Source organism: Sciurus vulgaris (genome assembly GCF_902686455.1).
Source record: "Sciurus vulgaris genome assembly, chromosome: 1".
In the NCBI taxonomy this organism is placed as follows: domain Eukaryota; kingdom Metazoa; phylum Chordata; class Mammalia; order Rodentia; family Sciuridae; genus Sciurus; species Sciurus vulgaris.
The window spans coordinates 185,551,427-185,568,675 of NC_136461.1; the positions used below are offsets into that span (position 1 = coordinate 185,551,427).

The 17,249-nt window shown below is 37.1% G+C and overlaps 1 protein-coding gene across 2 annotated transcripts in view; it reads right to left on the bottom strand.

Moving 5' to 3' along the window:
• The window catches only part of CSMD3 (CUB and Sushi multiple domains 3), a 1,211,679-nt gene that overhangs the window by 131,018 nt on the left and 1,063,412 nt on the right, over positions 1 to 17,249 (bottom strand). For both annotated transcript variants that reach the window (XM_079134049.1, XM_079134050.1), the window contains one exon: positions 4,139 to 4,263. In XM_079134049.1, the coding sequence (XP_078990175.1) occupies positions 4,139 to 4,263 (125 nt within the window). The remainder of the gene's footprint in view (positions 1 to 4,138; positions 4,264 to 17,249) is intronic.

A 17,249-nucleotide genomic window follows, 5' to 3' on the forward strand; every position in this document is an offset into this window, starting at 1 on the left:
CATCAAAGCTGTAGAAGTTGAAGAAATTTGGCCAAAAGTCAAGGAATGCAGGCAACCACTAGATGCTGGAAAAGGAGAGGAAGGGATCTTCCAGAGTCTAGAGCAGGAGAAGATCTGATAGCATCTTGATGTCAGCACACTACAGCTGGCTTTGGACTTCTGGCTTCCAGTACTATGAGAATATAATTTTCTGTTGTTGTAGCTATCACGTTCATGGTAATTTGTTACATAGCCACAGGAATTTAATATAATTTGCTTCTAGGATTCTGGGCAAATTTTGAATGTAGTTTGGAATAATGAAATCAGGGAGGGTGAAGAATCATGAAATAGCCAGAAGAACTACCCCATGTTGCTATGAAATCTCTTAGGAGACCCAAGTAGATGATTTAAAACCTTCTGTGATAGAAAGTCTGATAATAGTCATTAAAGAATTAAAAGGAGTTAGACCCTGACTCAGCTTTCAGAAAAATGTTGCATTAGATCAAATTATACATCAAGGTAATAGGATAGTTTTATGAGGTAATAAATATCCAATCATTAAAACCAGGCCCTTTGACTTTGTTAAGAAAATTATATGAACTTATGATGGTTATGTTATGAATACATGCAATATGCAACCAACATTTTCCCCATGGTTCATCACATAAAGATCACTATTTTCTTGATAACTAATACTGTATGTTCTCATAAATCTTTTTTCTAATATACTCTGACAAATTGAACAGGCAAACAAATGAATACATTCATCCCCCAAAACATCTCACGTAATGGTAATCTAACAAATTAATCTATCTGCTAAGGTTATTTCCAAAGAATGCACAATCATTCTGAATTATTATAATTTGTCAACATTTCAAATATTTCTTAATTTTTCCTACCATGACTATCTTATTTCATCTCATATAGGATACTGAATGTTCATATAGTTCTTTGTTCATACACATATTTAGTCTCTCCCTGTAAAAAGTTGAATATTGCTTTAAAACTTATATATTACCCAGATAACTTTTATGTGAAGTTAGTGAAATTCCAAATATAAGCCATATAAAACATGTATGTGTGAGTGTTTAAAATATACTTCACATGCTATAAGATCGCTAAATGCAGTGCTAAACTCAAATTTTATTTTCTGAAATACAATCATTAAGCAAAATACTTCCTGGGTGAAAGATATTATAGTGTCATTAATATGTGTCCAGTTTTGAATAGTGTTTGCCTACAGAAAGCAAAGTACAACAGATCTTCTGCAGGCATTCATTATGCCATGCTAACTCTCTAAAATAGTCAAAACTACATCATTCATAGATGAATTCATAGATTATTCTAAAAATATTTATTTAAATTATACTGCCAGGCCTGTGCCAGCTAACAAAGCAGACTTGAGTACTACCATCATGAGTTTATAGATAATCAGTTAACAACATTCAAATATAATAGGTGTTATGATAAAGGAATTAGAAGGAGCAATGAGAACATAAAGGGAACATCACCTTTTGTTAAGAAATAATGAGTAAGATTAAGTAAAAGAGAGTGAGATATTGGAAAATGCTACAGGCAAAGAAGCAATATGCCCAGGATCCACAAGCAACAGAAAGCCAAGTTTGCATAAGGAACTGAGAGAATGTAAATAGAATAAACAAGAGTGAGAACAGAGCACAAAGGTAAAATCACTATGTCTAAGATTTAAGAACATGTTGGACCATTGAGGAAAGTTATAGAATTAGATTTTAATTTTCCAGAAGTCTGCTTGTTTGCTCCTTAAGGAATAGACTAGGGGAGAATAGGTACCAGGGATAGAGATGATAGTCATGTAAACTTAGGAAGTAAAATTATGGTTGGAGAGAAATAGACTTGTAAAAGATAGGCCTGACATGTTTTGTTATGCAGTGTAGAAGATAGGCACACAAATCAAGATTTCTGGTTTGTAGAACTACATGGTTGAGGGGACATTCTGAGACAGAGAACAATTTAGAAAATCTACAATTTGAGAAAAAGTCATGACATCATTTGTGGATAGGTTGAATTTGAGGTGCCAGCTATAATTCTAGCTTAAAATATCCAGTAGGGAGTTGAATTTATTTTTGTGCAACTTTAGATGAGAGATAGAGGTTAGAAATACTGGTCTGAAAACCATCTTTGTTCAGTCCTTCATTCAAAAAATGTTTTCCAGTAATCTATTGTGTTTCAGGTTCTGGGCCTCATTAGCATGTAATAACAGTAGCTGAAACCATGGAATTACAGAAAACAGCTAATAGCATCATATAAACCGAGATGAACAAAAGCCACAAAATTTTACAAACACTAATATTTGAATTTTGGGTTCAATTGGAAAAGAAGAACATGTAAGATATATAGAAACAAGTGTTTCAGATACAGAAAAAAAAAGAATCCAACAAAAGCCAAGAAAATATTGGTAATTCATAGGAGCTAAGGAGGAAAAAGCATTGTAGGCGTGAGGAGAGAATCAGCAGGATAGTGTGCTGCTGACAGAGCAATCAAGATGAGCAATGCAATGGATTTAGTCACGTACAGGTGTTCACTCTGAGAATGGCGCCATAAGAGCACTGGGTGCTGGAGCCACATTACTCTGTGCCAAAAATAGAGCATGAGAGAGGACAAAATGCCAGAATTTTTGCTGTTTTAAAATAAGATAGAAATGAAGATGTTGGTATCAATATATAAATGTTCTAGAATATCTCTCATAAGCTTACAACCAAATGAGGTGGCAAAAGTTCTATGAAGTTCTAAAGATACTATCTCATTTCAGACCCTCTCCACAACCTGGAACATACATAATATTAAAAATTCTTGTTAGTTCACTATAATAAGATAGGATTAACTAGTTATCTCCAAATTTTACAAAATGAACATAAAATTACAGCTAGCCAGAATGTAAGCATATATCTTTTTGATGTCCTTAAAACTATGAAAATATGAAAATGTAATATTTCCCATTTTCTGAATGATTTACTAACCTGTTTTACTACTGACATCTAACACATAATTTTTATAATGTTCTGAATAATTATAAAGATAAATTCAAGTAATTTATTTCTAACTAAAAATCACACTTCTAACTAAGGTGTTCTGTTTTATTTTTTTTTAGTGCCCGGGATTGAACCCAGGGTCTCTGATATACTAAGCACAAACTGAACCACTGATCCACACCCCCAGCCCTAATTTTCACATGAATGCATGGTGTCTCTGCTACTTTTTCCCTATTATATGTCTCTTGTTTCCACAAGAAAACCTTATGTCTCAATTGCAGAAGTAATCAAGTTACTTTTATGAAACCTGGACAATGTCATATTTTACCAAGCATAATTACCTGACATAGGCTATATACTAACTCAGTAGTAAAATGCCATCAATTCACCCAGAAAAAGTATCTTCATAAAACATAATAACTGGTTAAATTGCTCCAAAAATGATCAATAATTAAAATCACATGGTAGACAATGTGACTTGTTTATATAAGAACATCCCTCTTCATCAGACACAGAGACCTAGAGGAGTTCAACTAATTGAGAGATGTGTACACCAGAGGAGGCTGATATCCTTGCCTACTTCAGGTACTTAATATTTATTTGTCAAGCCAAATCATAGTAAATCTTTGATTACTGCCCAGCTGCTTAGGAGTATGATTGCAATTTTTCTCAGTAGGGGCAAAGGGAAAGTCTGCTGGTAGGTCTCTTAAACTATTTTCCCAACCCCTGAAAAGATACATAAGGGAGATTCCTTTATGGCTATTGGCCATTTCTATATAAGTCTGTTATGCCTAGAGCTTTTGAAGTCTTCTCAAGATCACATGAAAGAAAGATCAAACACAGAAGTCAGCATGCTAGGGACAGAGAGAGGGAAATGACTGGGTCAGGAATGGCACAGCTTTGAAAGAAACAACCCTTCAATCATCTTACCTCAAGATATCACATCATGTGTGGCAATATTATTCATTACTTGTTCCACTTTGAATTGGCCTTCTGTTTTTTACAGATGAAAAATATTAATGATAAATATCTTTGTTAAATTCAGTCATGTCAGTCAAAACCACTTGCTAAACTTTTAGAAATAATATTCTTTCTATCATCTCTGAATATATGAATTGCAATGAAAGGGAAAAATATTTAAATATCCTTACTTGAATGCCAGCTCCCTCTGGTACTGTGATCTTCCATACACAATTTAGATTGTTGTCATAAGGCTCAGGATATCCAGGAGACAAAATAGTCCCTTTGCGCTTAGTTAAAATTCCCCCACAGGGCACTAAAAGTAAAGCAGTGTAAGAGAGGGAGTTAATGCTAATGCAAAGAACTAAGATGAGAGAAAAGGTCATAGATAACATCTCAAATAGATAATAGACATATAAACAAAAATCAAGTTGTATAATTTTTTTTAAAAACTCGTAAGAACAGTGAAAATTAAGCCTTTCTGTGCTACAAAAAAGAAAAAAAAATCCTAGGATTAATGGATGACCTTACAATGGCATATCTGAAATTATGTTACAATTAATAATATCATACCATATTATTATATTTACTAACAATTTCATTGGCTAAATTTATCAAAAAAATATCTTATCTACAAATGTAGGATTTTTTGCAGTTTTATTTGAAGTTTTTTGGCACATGCTCTTCCATGCATTCTTTCAGGAGTAACAGTATCCTCTGAAGAGTAATGATGATGATGGCAATAATTATGTTGTGATCATAGTATTTACATAAAGCCTATTATATGCTAGGCATTCTTCTAAACACTTTATTCATTTAACCTAATATCCAATGAGATTTGAAGAAGCTTTCATTCTAAAGCAGGAAAAAAATAGTCATTAAGAGATTGAATGTCCTCTTCTTCAGGAAGGCAGAATATAGACAACTCCAGGGGCATTCTGAGGATCTGACATGGCTAGGCTACATGTCAAAATCCTGTGTGCACTGCCTAAAAGCCTTGGCATGGTCAACATTCCCATAAGTTGTTCAGCAAGAAAGGTGAGGTACAGTTTGCTTTCTACCCGACTCCCCTGGTAAGACCAAAGAAGAATTACAAAGAAAAACAGCTACAATGCACAGCCCTCACCCCCATCCCCACACACCTGGCAGATTCCAACCTTAGAAAATCACACCTCCCACTCCACCCACCAAAAAAGTGTTTACAGCATTTTAGCTAAGAGAAATTTTTTACCTGTTTTTGTTTCTTTGTTGATTATTTTATTACTATTTCTTTTTTATATCTCATTACTTTTCTTGCTTTTATTATATTTTAATTTTATTCTTTGGGAGTGGTACTGGGGATTGAAATCAGGGGCACTTAACCACTGAGCTACATTCCCAGTCCCCCTTTTTTATTTTTTATTTTTATTTTGAGACAGGGGCTCACTAAATTGCTTCGGGCCCCACTACTTTGCTGAGGCTGGCTTGGGATCTCCTGCCTCAGCCTACTGAGACACTGGGATTACAGGTATGCACCACCACAATAGGCTACTTTTATTCTTTAGTTGGGTTTTTCTCTCTTCTTTCTATTTTTTTATTTTCCTTTCATTCCCTTTTTATTTGTATTTCTATTACTTTTTCTCTTTTGGTCTAATTTTAAATATTTTAGTTATCTATATTATTATTATTATTATTATTATCCTTTCTCTCTCTTCCTGGTGCTAAAGAAAGAACTCAGGGTATTGTGCACATTGGGCAGATGCTATGCCTCTGAGCTATACTCCCAACTCAGCTGAGAGGAATTAAGAGCAGCTCTGGTCACAACTCCTTCACTCTAAAACCCCTGGCATAAACTTCTACTTAAAACAAAGGGTGGAATATAAGCTACCAACTGTTTTAGGCCATTCACTGTAATTGGAATAGCAATTATCAGAACTGTTTTCAAGTAACAGAGTCAATTTCAATAGTGCCCATGGAAATTCCTACCTCCTAAAACAGACTTCAATTCCCATTTTAAAAGTAACCACAGAGGGTGCATATCTGGGTTCTATGCCACACCTGAGATACCAGAGGAACTTAAATCTCATGAGGCCTAAAGAGAAACTGGTTCCCTTAGGCCCAATACAGTACATGTGTCAAAACCACTAATTACAGCCAGAGAAACCACAGGAAGATTACACCATGAAATTGAACTGTAATCAAATTCAATACTATACAACAAACTGATACTACAAGATATCAATCATTAAGAAAATGTCATTTAATAAGAAGATCCTCAAACAAAAGTGGAAATGATAATCACCCCCATAAAATGCACAGATCTCAACATAACACAAGATGTTAAAAAACAAGTTTACAATTTTATAACAACAGATTCCCAGGATAATAAAATAGATAAAATGCCATATAAAGTATTAAAACAATGAATATTTTTAAAGATCAATGAATTTCAAAAGAATAAAGAAAAACAACTAGATGAATTAATGAAGGAAATTAATGAGATATTCAATAAAGAGAGTATGAAAAAGAACCAAGAGAAATTTTGAAAATCAAAACCTCAATAAGTCCGATAAAAAACTCCAGTGAAAACCCCACAAGTGGAATAGGTCAGAGAAAGAATATTAGGACATGATGATAAGGCAGATGAATTGTAACATTTAATTGTAATAAACAAAACCAAGAAAGAATAAACAGGAAGTACATCTTTGGGCATCATTAAAATGTCAAGCATATGCAAGGGAGAAGAGTTACAGTCTCTTGGCAAAGAAAACCTATTCATTGGAAAATAGAAAAATTTCTAACTCTTGGGAAAGATGCAAATATCTGGGTATAGGAAAGATTCAAAATTTCAAGTAGACATGACCAGAAAAGAACCTTTCCACAACCTATTATAGGTAAATTGACTAAAGCACATTGTAAAAAAAAAAATATTAAACTCTTCAAGAGAGAAGTGCCCAGTCTGTGCTCCTCAGCAGAAGGAATCTAATTTTTGTGGTGCCAGTCTGGGTATTGCCAATAAAACTACTAGAATAAAAGGTAAGTATATTTACATTTCAAGATAAATCCACAAGAGTAACAGCAGAGTTATCAGTATAAACACTAAAGTTCAGGAGAACATTGAATGATGCATTCCAAGTTCTGAAAGAAAACAACCACCAACCTAGATTACTAAACCCAACAAAGCTAACCTTCTAAATTGAAGTAGAAATAAAGATCTTCCATGATAAACATAAACTACAGAAAATTATGACAATTCATCCAGCATTACAAATGATACTTAAGGACATTCTTTACCTAGAAGAGAAAGAACAATAAACACAAACATGAGAGTTCAGGAAAAGAATAAACATCACTAAAAGAATAGAATTAGGAAAGAATACACAAAACATTGTTAATATGAAAACCAATCAAATATCTAAGAAGAATAGGAGAAGAAAACCAAAATGTAATTCAAAATCATATGGAAAACAAATAAATGACAGAAACAAGTACATACATTTCAATAATTACTCTGAATATAAATAGTCTTAATTCTTCAATTAAAAGACACAGATCAACTGACTGGATTTAAAAACATGACTTAACAATTCACTGCCTGTAAACTCACCATGTTGGCAAAGACACATACAAACAGAAAATGGAAGAATGTAAATTTATATTCCAAGCAAATGGAATCGAAAAACAAGCAAGATAAGCTACATTTATATTTGATAAGATTTTAGGCCAAAATTGGTTAGAACAAAGAAGGTCACTACATATTAATCAAAGGAACAATTAATCAAAAAGTTATAAGGATTTTAAATATATAAACACTACTGTACATAAGGGAAGAGATAAGCCCTTCAGTACTCCAGCCTCACCAATGGATTATCCAGTCAAATAATTAACAAGGTAACATAAATAGTATAGTTTAACTCTGAATAGTCAGTGAGTCATGAATAAATTAGGGGGAAGTTAAAAAGTACCTACAGTCAAATTAAAATTGAGACACAACATACCAGAAACTATGGAATACAGTAAAATCAATACTAAGAGAGAAGTTTATAGCTACATGGGCCGACACTTAAAAAGACAGAGAGAGCTCTCAATTAAATAACCTAATGATGCATCTCAAGATGTTAAAATGATAAAGAACAAATTAAGCCTAAAATTAGCTGTTGGGAAAAAAAACAAAAAAAACAGTAAAGATCAGGGATGAAATAAGTAACAGAGACTAAAAGAACAATGCAAAGGACAACTGAAATAGTAAGTTGGTTCTTTGAAAAGATAAATAAAATTGACAAACCCTTAGCCAAAATAAGGAAAGAGAGAGAGAGAAAGAGAGAGAAAGATGAAAAAAGAACCAAATACATAAAATTAGACATGAAAAAGGGGATTTACAAGAGATACCACTGAAATTCATGGGATTATGCAGGAATATTTTGAAAATTACATGTCAGTAAATTGAAAAATCCAGAAAAAAAATGTGAAAATTCCTGGACATATATGGCCTTCCAAAATTGAACCAAGAGGATATAAAAATCCAAATATATCAACAACAAGCAACAAAAGTAACACAGTGATAAAATGTTTCCCAAGGAAGAAAAGTCCAGGACCAGACTGATTCAGGGCTAAATTTTACCAGTCCTTTAAAGAAGAACTATTACTAATATTCCTCAAATTATTCCATAAAAACAGAAGTAAAAGAACCCTTGGGAACTCATTCTACAAAGCTAATATTACCATGGTACCAAAACCTGATATAGACAGAGTCAAAAACAAAACTATAGATGAGCAAAGTTGATGAATACAGAGGCAGAATTCTTTGATAAAGGATAAAGGACTTACAAATCAACTCAATAGCATGTTAAAATGGTCACACATCATGAGTAAGTTGATGTCATTGCAGGGATACAAGGATGATCCAAAGTATGTGTTTGGAATTATAATTTTTTTAAAAAAAGAAAGAAAAGGTGTTTAAGGGGAAAAGAATAGGTTCAATGTCTTGTTCAAGATCACGAAGAAAATAATGGACATGGGATTTGAATACTGGTGCTTCAGACCCAGTCTATGCTCCTCAACAGAAGGAATCTAACTTTTGTGGTGCCAGTCTGGGTATTGCCAATAAAACTACTAGAATAAAAGGTAAGTATATAAACCTGCTCTGAAGTCAATAAAGGCTTCTATCATTTTCTAGAAGGTACTAGACTGAAAAAAGATTCTCATATCACTAGTATTAGCATATCCTACTGTGGCCTACCTCAGATCTACATATCTATGGATGATATTACCTCTTTAAACCTTTTATGACTCCCCTATGGAATGTCCCATAGCTTGTTTCTGAACATAGTCAAATTTACAGCTCTTAAATACTGTGTGAATTTGGAAATGTTCCTTGAACTCTGAAATGTGGTACCATTTCCTTATGTGTGAAATGGTACTGCTATTGCTTCCAATACATTCTTATGAAAAATATAGAGTACAACGTACATAAAGAAGCTGCTATACTACTTAAAACAGAGTGAAGGGTTAATAAATCTTATTTCCTTTGGCTACAATGGCACTGTGTTCCTTTGCATTTTTCCTAGTTTGCCTATAATGATAGATAAAAGAACATATATTTTTATATTATTTTTTCAAAAGTGAATACAGTTTTGTGCCACTTTCATAGCCAAATGCAAAAGCCCAAGGCTATTTCTCAAAAAAATGTACTGGAAATGTTTTTAATAGTGTAAAAATGCTTTTTTAGAGAAAGTAATTATGTTGTAGTGAATATGGAATTTCTCTCAAAAGCTTGTGTGTTAAAGACTTGCTATTCCACACAGCAATGTATTGGAGCTATGGGGAAATGATTGGATCATGAAAGCTCTAACCCCATCTACAGATTAATCCATTTGATGGATTAATAAATTAAATAGACTTCTGGGAAAAGGTAGAATCTGTAGGCAGGTGAGGTATAGTTAGAGAAAAAAGGTCACTCGGTTGTGCCCTTAGGGACTATATCTTGACCCCAGTCCCTTCTCTGGTCTCTCTTTCTGCTTCCATGAGCTAAACAACTTTTCTCCCCCACTTCATATGTTACAATGTTTTTGCCCCATTTTGGACCTAAAACAATACAGATAGTTGAACCTGGAGTGAAACCTCTAAATCTATGAGCCAAAATAACTCTTTCTTCCCCTATATTTTTTTTCCAGGCATTTTGATCATAGTGCCAAAACCTAACACAGTTGTTTTCCTACAAATTTGTATTATTGGGTTATATACAAATTCAGCATAATTTGGTCAGAAAGAATTTAATTCCTCTAAAAGGACAAACATTTGCTTTGTGTGGTTTGGGATTAGAATGCCAGGGATGGAGGAAGAATTATAAAATAAAGATTCACTTCAAAAATAGAAGAACAAAGATTGTTCAGGAAGCACTGTTCTTGAGACCAGTAAAAATACCTTATAGATTTGTTGTTGTTCTGTCTTTACCACCACTACTCTACCTCATTCTCATTTTTTTTCTAGTTACCTCATTAACCATATCAATGCTTCTTTGTGGCTGGTACGTTTTACATATAATGTATTCTCCAAATTTACTGTCAAAATGATCTTTCTAAAATTACAACATATTACTTCTGTGCTGAAAATCTACCAAAAATCTTCCTATTGCCTTAACTCTATGAATAAATATAGTTAATTGTATTATCTTCCAACTTCATCTCCAGGTTCATATGGAACTGTGCTTTTCCAATACTTCACCATCCCAACACCTGCATCCCGGTACAGCCCACTAAACTAACATGGCTCTTTTACTGATATCACTTGGTTTGTTCTTTTCTCACCTAGCTAACACCTGCACATCTAGGGCACTCAGTGTTGATGTGACCTCTTAATCCTTTGCTGATTCCCCCGTGAAGTACCCCATAGTTTCTTGTATCACCAAATGCTTTCCTATACAACTTCTTCACACGATCCTCCCGATCCTCCCATCATTCCTTTCAACTGACTCAAATCAGAAGAAGAGGTAATTAGCTCGTTGCCTAGAACCCTCTTTACTATGGTATCTAGGGTCTAACTCTTTTACTCTTTGCTTTATACATTTCCCTTCATGCTGCTACAGTAAAAACCCATTTCCTCCATTCTCTTCTACATCTGATCAAACAGTCTCTGTCCTCACCACTCCATTGAAATTACTATGTCAAAGTCACCAGAATAGTTCTGTTGTGACATGAGCACTGTTTAATTTATAATTATCTCTGGAGCTTTTCTTTTGCTTGGTCATTAGGCTACCAAGGTCTCATGGTTTTCTTCTATATCACTAGCCACACTGAATGTTTTGTTGTGGTTGTTGTTTTATTATTTTGTTTCTCTTTTGTAGCTTATCCTCCTTCTGATTCTGTACAAATCACTTTGAGATTTGGTCCCAGACCATTTTCTCTTTCTAATCACCATACCTCAGTGATCACATTTATTTTCATATCTTCTATAAACTACAACTTTTTACCATTTGTCTTTACCATGATTTCTGCTCTGAGGTGTAGAATGTCTAATAAGTATCTCAAAGTCCACATGTCCAGACAATATGTTTGGAATTATTCCTCACCCACACTCTTCTTCATCTATGTAAATGTACCACCATTCATTCTGATTTTAGGCCACAAAACTAAGATTCATATTGGTTTCTCTTCATTACTTTGGGTTCATACTTCTGTCTACATTCAATTTATCAGTAAACCCTGTCAGTTCTTCCTTAAATATATACCCCAAATCTCACCAGTTCTTATCATCTTGACCACGATTTTCTCATCTAAATCACCATTAGCTTTCCCCCTCCACTATGACAATAGGCTCCTAATTGGTCTTCCTGCATCTACTTCATCCCTTCTTACACTAACTGCACTAATTTTCTAGAAACTAAGATCGTATTACCCTTCCATTCAATGAATCTCTATGTTACTAAATTTGAACTCAAAAGGCTGTGGCGAGCAGGTTATGCCCTGCTCTGAGTTACTCCATAATGATTACGCTGGCTTTCAGGCTGTGCCTGACCCTGAGCTTACCATTTTGTAAAGCAATAGTTTTCCATGAGTTACTTCATTTTGAGTATAAGTACTGAGGTAGAATGACTCTCCACCTGTTTGTACAGGTAAACAACCATCTTCCTAACACAACCATAAGGCACAAAGTGACAAATTAATTATGCTAAAAAATTAATTGTGCTAATAAAAATGACCACCTGGGAACTTACTGAATTCAGAGCTTCCTGGATACCTGATTGTATCAAACTCATAGCAGAAAAACAAGGTCCATGAGCTTATCATGTTTAACAGATCACTGAATGAAGCAACCCCCTCACCTGAGACACAAAAAAGGGGAGCACCCCAAGACTGGTTGCAGTGGCACACACCAACCCATCATCAGACCACCTAATGAACACATCGCAAGATTGGCAAACAATGAACCTCTGAACCTCTGACATTTTGCCCCAGATTTTAGCCCAGCTCAATCTCCCTGCTTGATATGACCTGCCTTGAAACTCCTTATCTTCTGGACCCTGGTCTGCCATAAATTCTGTGCTCTGACAGCTCTGTGCCCTGCACACATTTGGGGGCTAGTTCATAATCTTATCTGACCACCTGCAATGACTCCTACATTTGTATCTGCTCTCTGCCTCTGCTCTCCTTTCAGCCTTTTAGATCCCTGTGGCCACCTCAAACTTTTGAGTTTTTCTGTAAGCTATGTAAATCATTGTGTGAAGTATGATGTATGATTTGAGTGTTATAAATATTAGTAATTAATATTGAAATAAAAAGAACTTGTTACTGCCTAGTTCATTACTACCAGGAGACCCACAATTACTCAGAATAATAACTGACATTATTGGTGACCTTATTATTATAAGATGTTGTACTTGGTGAATTTACTGCTATTCAATAAATTCTGACATTGTGGGAAGGTACAAATGTGTATGGTCTGTTAATGGCATAGCTCACTCACAACAATTGCCTTCTAGGCTCCATATGACTTGTTCTCTGCTCTGCCTGTCTGAACATATCTCCCATCACTCTTCTATCTTCATTCCCTGTGTCCCAGATGCCTGGAATTATTGCTGTGGTGTGAACATGTCAAGTTATCCCTCCACTTCAGAGCCTACATATTTGCTCACTACCAAGACTTTTATGCCTTCTTCCCCTTATTCACTTAATCAGCAGCATTCCCTGATTGTCTTCTAACCCTTAGTCTGTTGGGACTAATGACACATTAACTAACTCAGGCTGAATCCTTACTCCCTGGTGAGTGAGCAAGATCAAGGCTCAAAGGCGGTTTCAAAGGTTCATGACGATAAATCGGACCACCGTCAGGGATTGGTTAACAACAGTTCTGCGAACGTGCTTGCCATATAGTCCTATGGGACTCTCACCTGCGTGAACCTCCCATGCCTTGCTGACCTTTAAGCTGATTGGTTCCGGCCTAGCCTCCACCCTACATAAAAGCTGTGATTTCTTCAATAAACGAGTTCCTGCTGTGACTGTTCTCCCTGACGCGTCTGATTGTCCTCCGCTGGGAGGGCTGGGAGCGGGCGGTCCGTCGGCCCTACCTATCCTGGTCTGACCTTGTTGGGGAGTGTCCCCTTCCCTTGCCGCTGGTTGAGAAGAGCAAGGGGGCTTAAGACCCCAACATCTGGTGCCCAACGTCGGGCCCCTCAAGGCTGATCCACAGCCAAAGTGAAGAGGCATCTTCGAAACCGAAAGTACAGGCAGATAGGGCCAAGCGAGTTCTGAGGTAAGTCATCCCTGAAAAGATGGGGCAAACACACACCACACATGGTGACCCTGCGCTCTCAGCTCTTAGACTCATGCTGAAGAGTAAGGCCTTGAGTTGTCTGATACACAGGCGGAAAAAGCCTGGGACATCTTTACTCGGGTGGCCCCTTGGCTTCCTGCTGCTAAACTGTTTGACTGGTCCACATGGGATCGTGTAGAACAGCTTGTTAGGAAGAGGGAAATTAGTTTAGGGGAGGGTCCCCCATTGAGGGTCTACCCTACATTATCCGCCCTTAAGGCCTGCTTCTCTCCAAGGTTCCCCCCAAAGAGCCACTGCCTAAAGAACCGCCGGCTCCTCCCATTGCATCTTCTTCCAGAAACTTGCCACATAGTAAACAATGTTGGGAGACCTTTAATGAGGAACCCAATCCATCTCTGTCCACTCCTCCCAAGGTTGAGGAACCACGAGGGCAGCCAGCCTCTACACATAGGGAAGGCCCACTTCTGCCCCAGGGAGGCTTATTTCCGCCATCTTGTCCGGATGGTGGGAAATCTTCCCCGTGGCCATTTTATGATACTGGGGGAGAACGCACTGACTCTACCCTCTCCCCTCCCTCTATGGCCTTCCCAGTAAATGCTAAAATGTTAGTTTGTGAAGGAATGACAACCAATCACAAATTGGACTGTGCAGGGATGAAAGATCGCTCCATGGGAAGGTGGATTGTGGCTACCAAAGATATTGGCACACAGCTTCCGCAAGCGAGCGGGCAGATGGAAAGAGATTCCTTATCTTCAAGTCTCTTCTTTCTTGTGCTTTTCTGCTCTTCCTGCAAACTCGGATGCCTCCTTCTTCTCCTCCTCTTAATCCCTCCTTCTCCTCCAACTTCCATTCCCCAGCCCAGCCCACCTAGTCCTCCTGCCATGAGGTCCCACATATGCTGGTGTGGAGGGAGTAACCAGCCCAACCATCAGTGGCATGTCCTAGTAAGGAGTATGATATAGTAGCCCCATTCCCCAAAAGTAGTAGAAGATAATTGTTTCACAGTTTTCTGCATCAAAACCTGAACTGAACCAGCAATAAGGGTAAAAATGCCCTAGGCATCAAGTTTCTGCTAGAACATTTTAGCCCCTTTCAGATCCAGATCTCAGTCAAGGCTTACATTGATATGTAAATAAAGAAAGCTGCTCTTCGAGGAAGTACCAGGGCAGTACTTCCCAGGAGTTTTTTAGCAATTAGACAATAAGATCTCTTCCACTGCTGAGCTTCTATGACTGATGATGTTAAGCTATGAGGTGACATTTGACAGTATCTGGAGACCCAGAAACAACAAGCAACAGTGACGGAAAATGTGGCAGCCTGGCTGGATGATGTATTTGGACAAAGATCATAGACTCCAGGTATAGAGTTGCACTCTGAAAAAGATGCTGTACCAGCTGTTAAAGCTTAAGCAGAGGTCCATCGCCTACCTTACCCCTATCCATCACCCACCTTACCCCTATCCATCACCCAATGCTCGAGGTTCACCTCCCGATCGTCTGACAGCTGCCAGCAGATTGACTGCAGACCACCAGTGGAGCACCAGCTGCCTGCTGTTGCCTGGAAGTTCACTGTCACAGTACCTGCAGGTTAGATTACATGTGGCTGCTGCCCTTTTGAGACAACAGCCAGGCCCCGTAGGACCCCTGGCTGGAATGACTGAGCCCCATCTCCAGGATCCCTCAGCCTGACTGACCACTCCCTGCCTCTGGGGCCCTCACATCAACTGTCTGCTCCCTGCTGCCAGGACCCCCAGACCAACTGACTGAGCCCTATCACCGGGAACCCAGACCGACTGATTGCACCCGGCCTCCAGGATCCCACAACTACACCAAACACACTGAACCCCCAGGACCCCTGCTGGACCAACTGCATCCCATCTCCAGGACCTCCAGCTGACCATGTCCACCCCTGAGCTGCAACTTCCCATTTGCCAACACATTTCCAAGCCAGAGCAGCCATCTTGAATAATCCCAGAAGCCGTAGCTCTGATCTTCATGTGGGACAAACCCCATCCTGAGACGCCTGCTGGAGGCTTGAAGCTCATTGTCAGGTACCTCTCATGCATCAGGCTACTGAACACTGGGAGATTTCATTAGTATATGACTGTGATACAGTAGATTTTCTTTTTTCTCCTTTTAAAAAAAAATTAAGTTTTTATTTCTTTATTTTCTTGCTTTCTTTTCCTTGTGTTTACCTGTTCCCTCAGAGTCTCTTTCTCCCTTTTTTGCATGCTAACATCTGATTTCTTTTGATTACACTCTCACCCTTTCTATTTTCTAGAACTTCTGTATATTCTTTTCTTTTCCCATTAACAGCCATATTCTACATACCTCTGTATCCTCTTTATCCTCCATTAGAACCTGCAGACCTTATTGCAAACCAGTTTGTTTTACCAAAGATAACATTTGAACTCATTTTCTTTATTATGACAATTTTGTTATTGTCCCCATAGGGGCTATTTGGTCTAGGATTGCATAGTGTCTGATTTGGGCACTGCTAATATTGATCTCCCCTTAAAGAAAGGGTTTTGGAAACCTATACAGCCACTATAAGCCTATAGGGGGAAATCTGCAATACCCCAGATCTGCACTGCTAGAGGGGAAGATACATGAACAACATGAAAAAACAAGGGAAGAAAATGATCCAAACAAATCTAGATTCTATAGTAATAGAATCCAATGACAGTATGTTAGAAGAAATGTCAGAAAAGGACTTCAGATTATACATGATTAAGATGATTCGCGAAGCAAAGGATGAGATAAGAGAGCAAATGCAGGCAATAAATGATAATACCAATAAGCTGAAAGAGCACCTGCAGGAAGCAAAAGATAATTTCAAAAAAGAGATATTCTCAAAAAAAAAAAAAAAAAAAAAAAAAAGGAAATCCTTGAAATGAAGGAGACAATAAACCAAATAAAAAACTCAATGGAAAGCATCACCAACAGACTAGACCACTTGGAAGACAGAACCTCAGACAATGAAGACAAAATATTTAATCTTGAATATAAAGTCGCCCAAACAGAGAAGATGGTAAGAAATCATGAAAAGAATCTCCAAGAACTTTGGGACATCATGAAAAGACCAAATTTAAGAATTATTGGGATTGAGGAAGGCACAGAGATACAAACCAAAGGAATGAACAAACTATTCAGTTCAATAATATCAGAAAATTTCCCAAACCTGAAGAATGAAATGGAAAATCAAATACAAGAGGCTTACAGAACACCAAATGCACAAAATCACAACAGGTCCACACCAAGGCACATTATAATGAAAATGCCTAACATTCAAAATAAAGATAGGATTTTGAAGGCTGGGAGAGAAAAGCATCAGATTACATATAGGGGGAGACCAATACGGATAGCAGCCGACTTCTCAACTCAGACTCTAAAAGCTAGAAGGGCCTGGATCAACATATTTCAAGCTCTGAAAGAGCTCAAGTTCTTTCAGCAAACATGGTGGCCAACCAAGAATCCTATACCCAGCAAAACTAACCTTCAGATTAGAAGATGAAATAAAATCCTTCCATGATAAACAAAAGTTAAAAGAATTTAC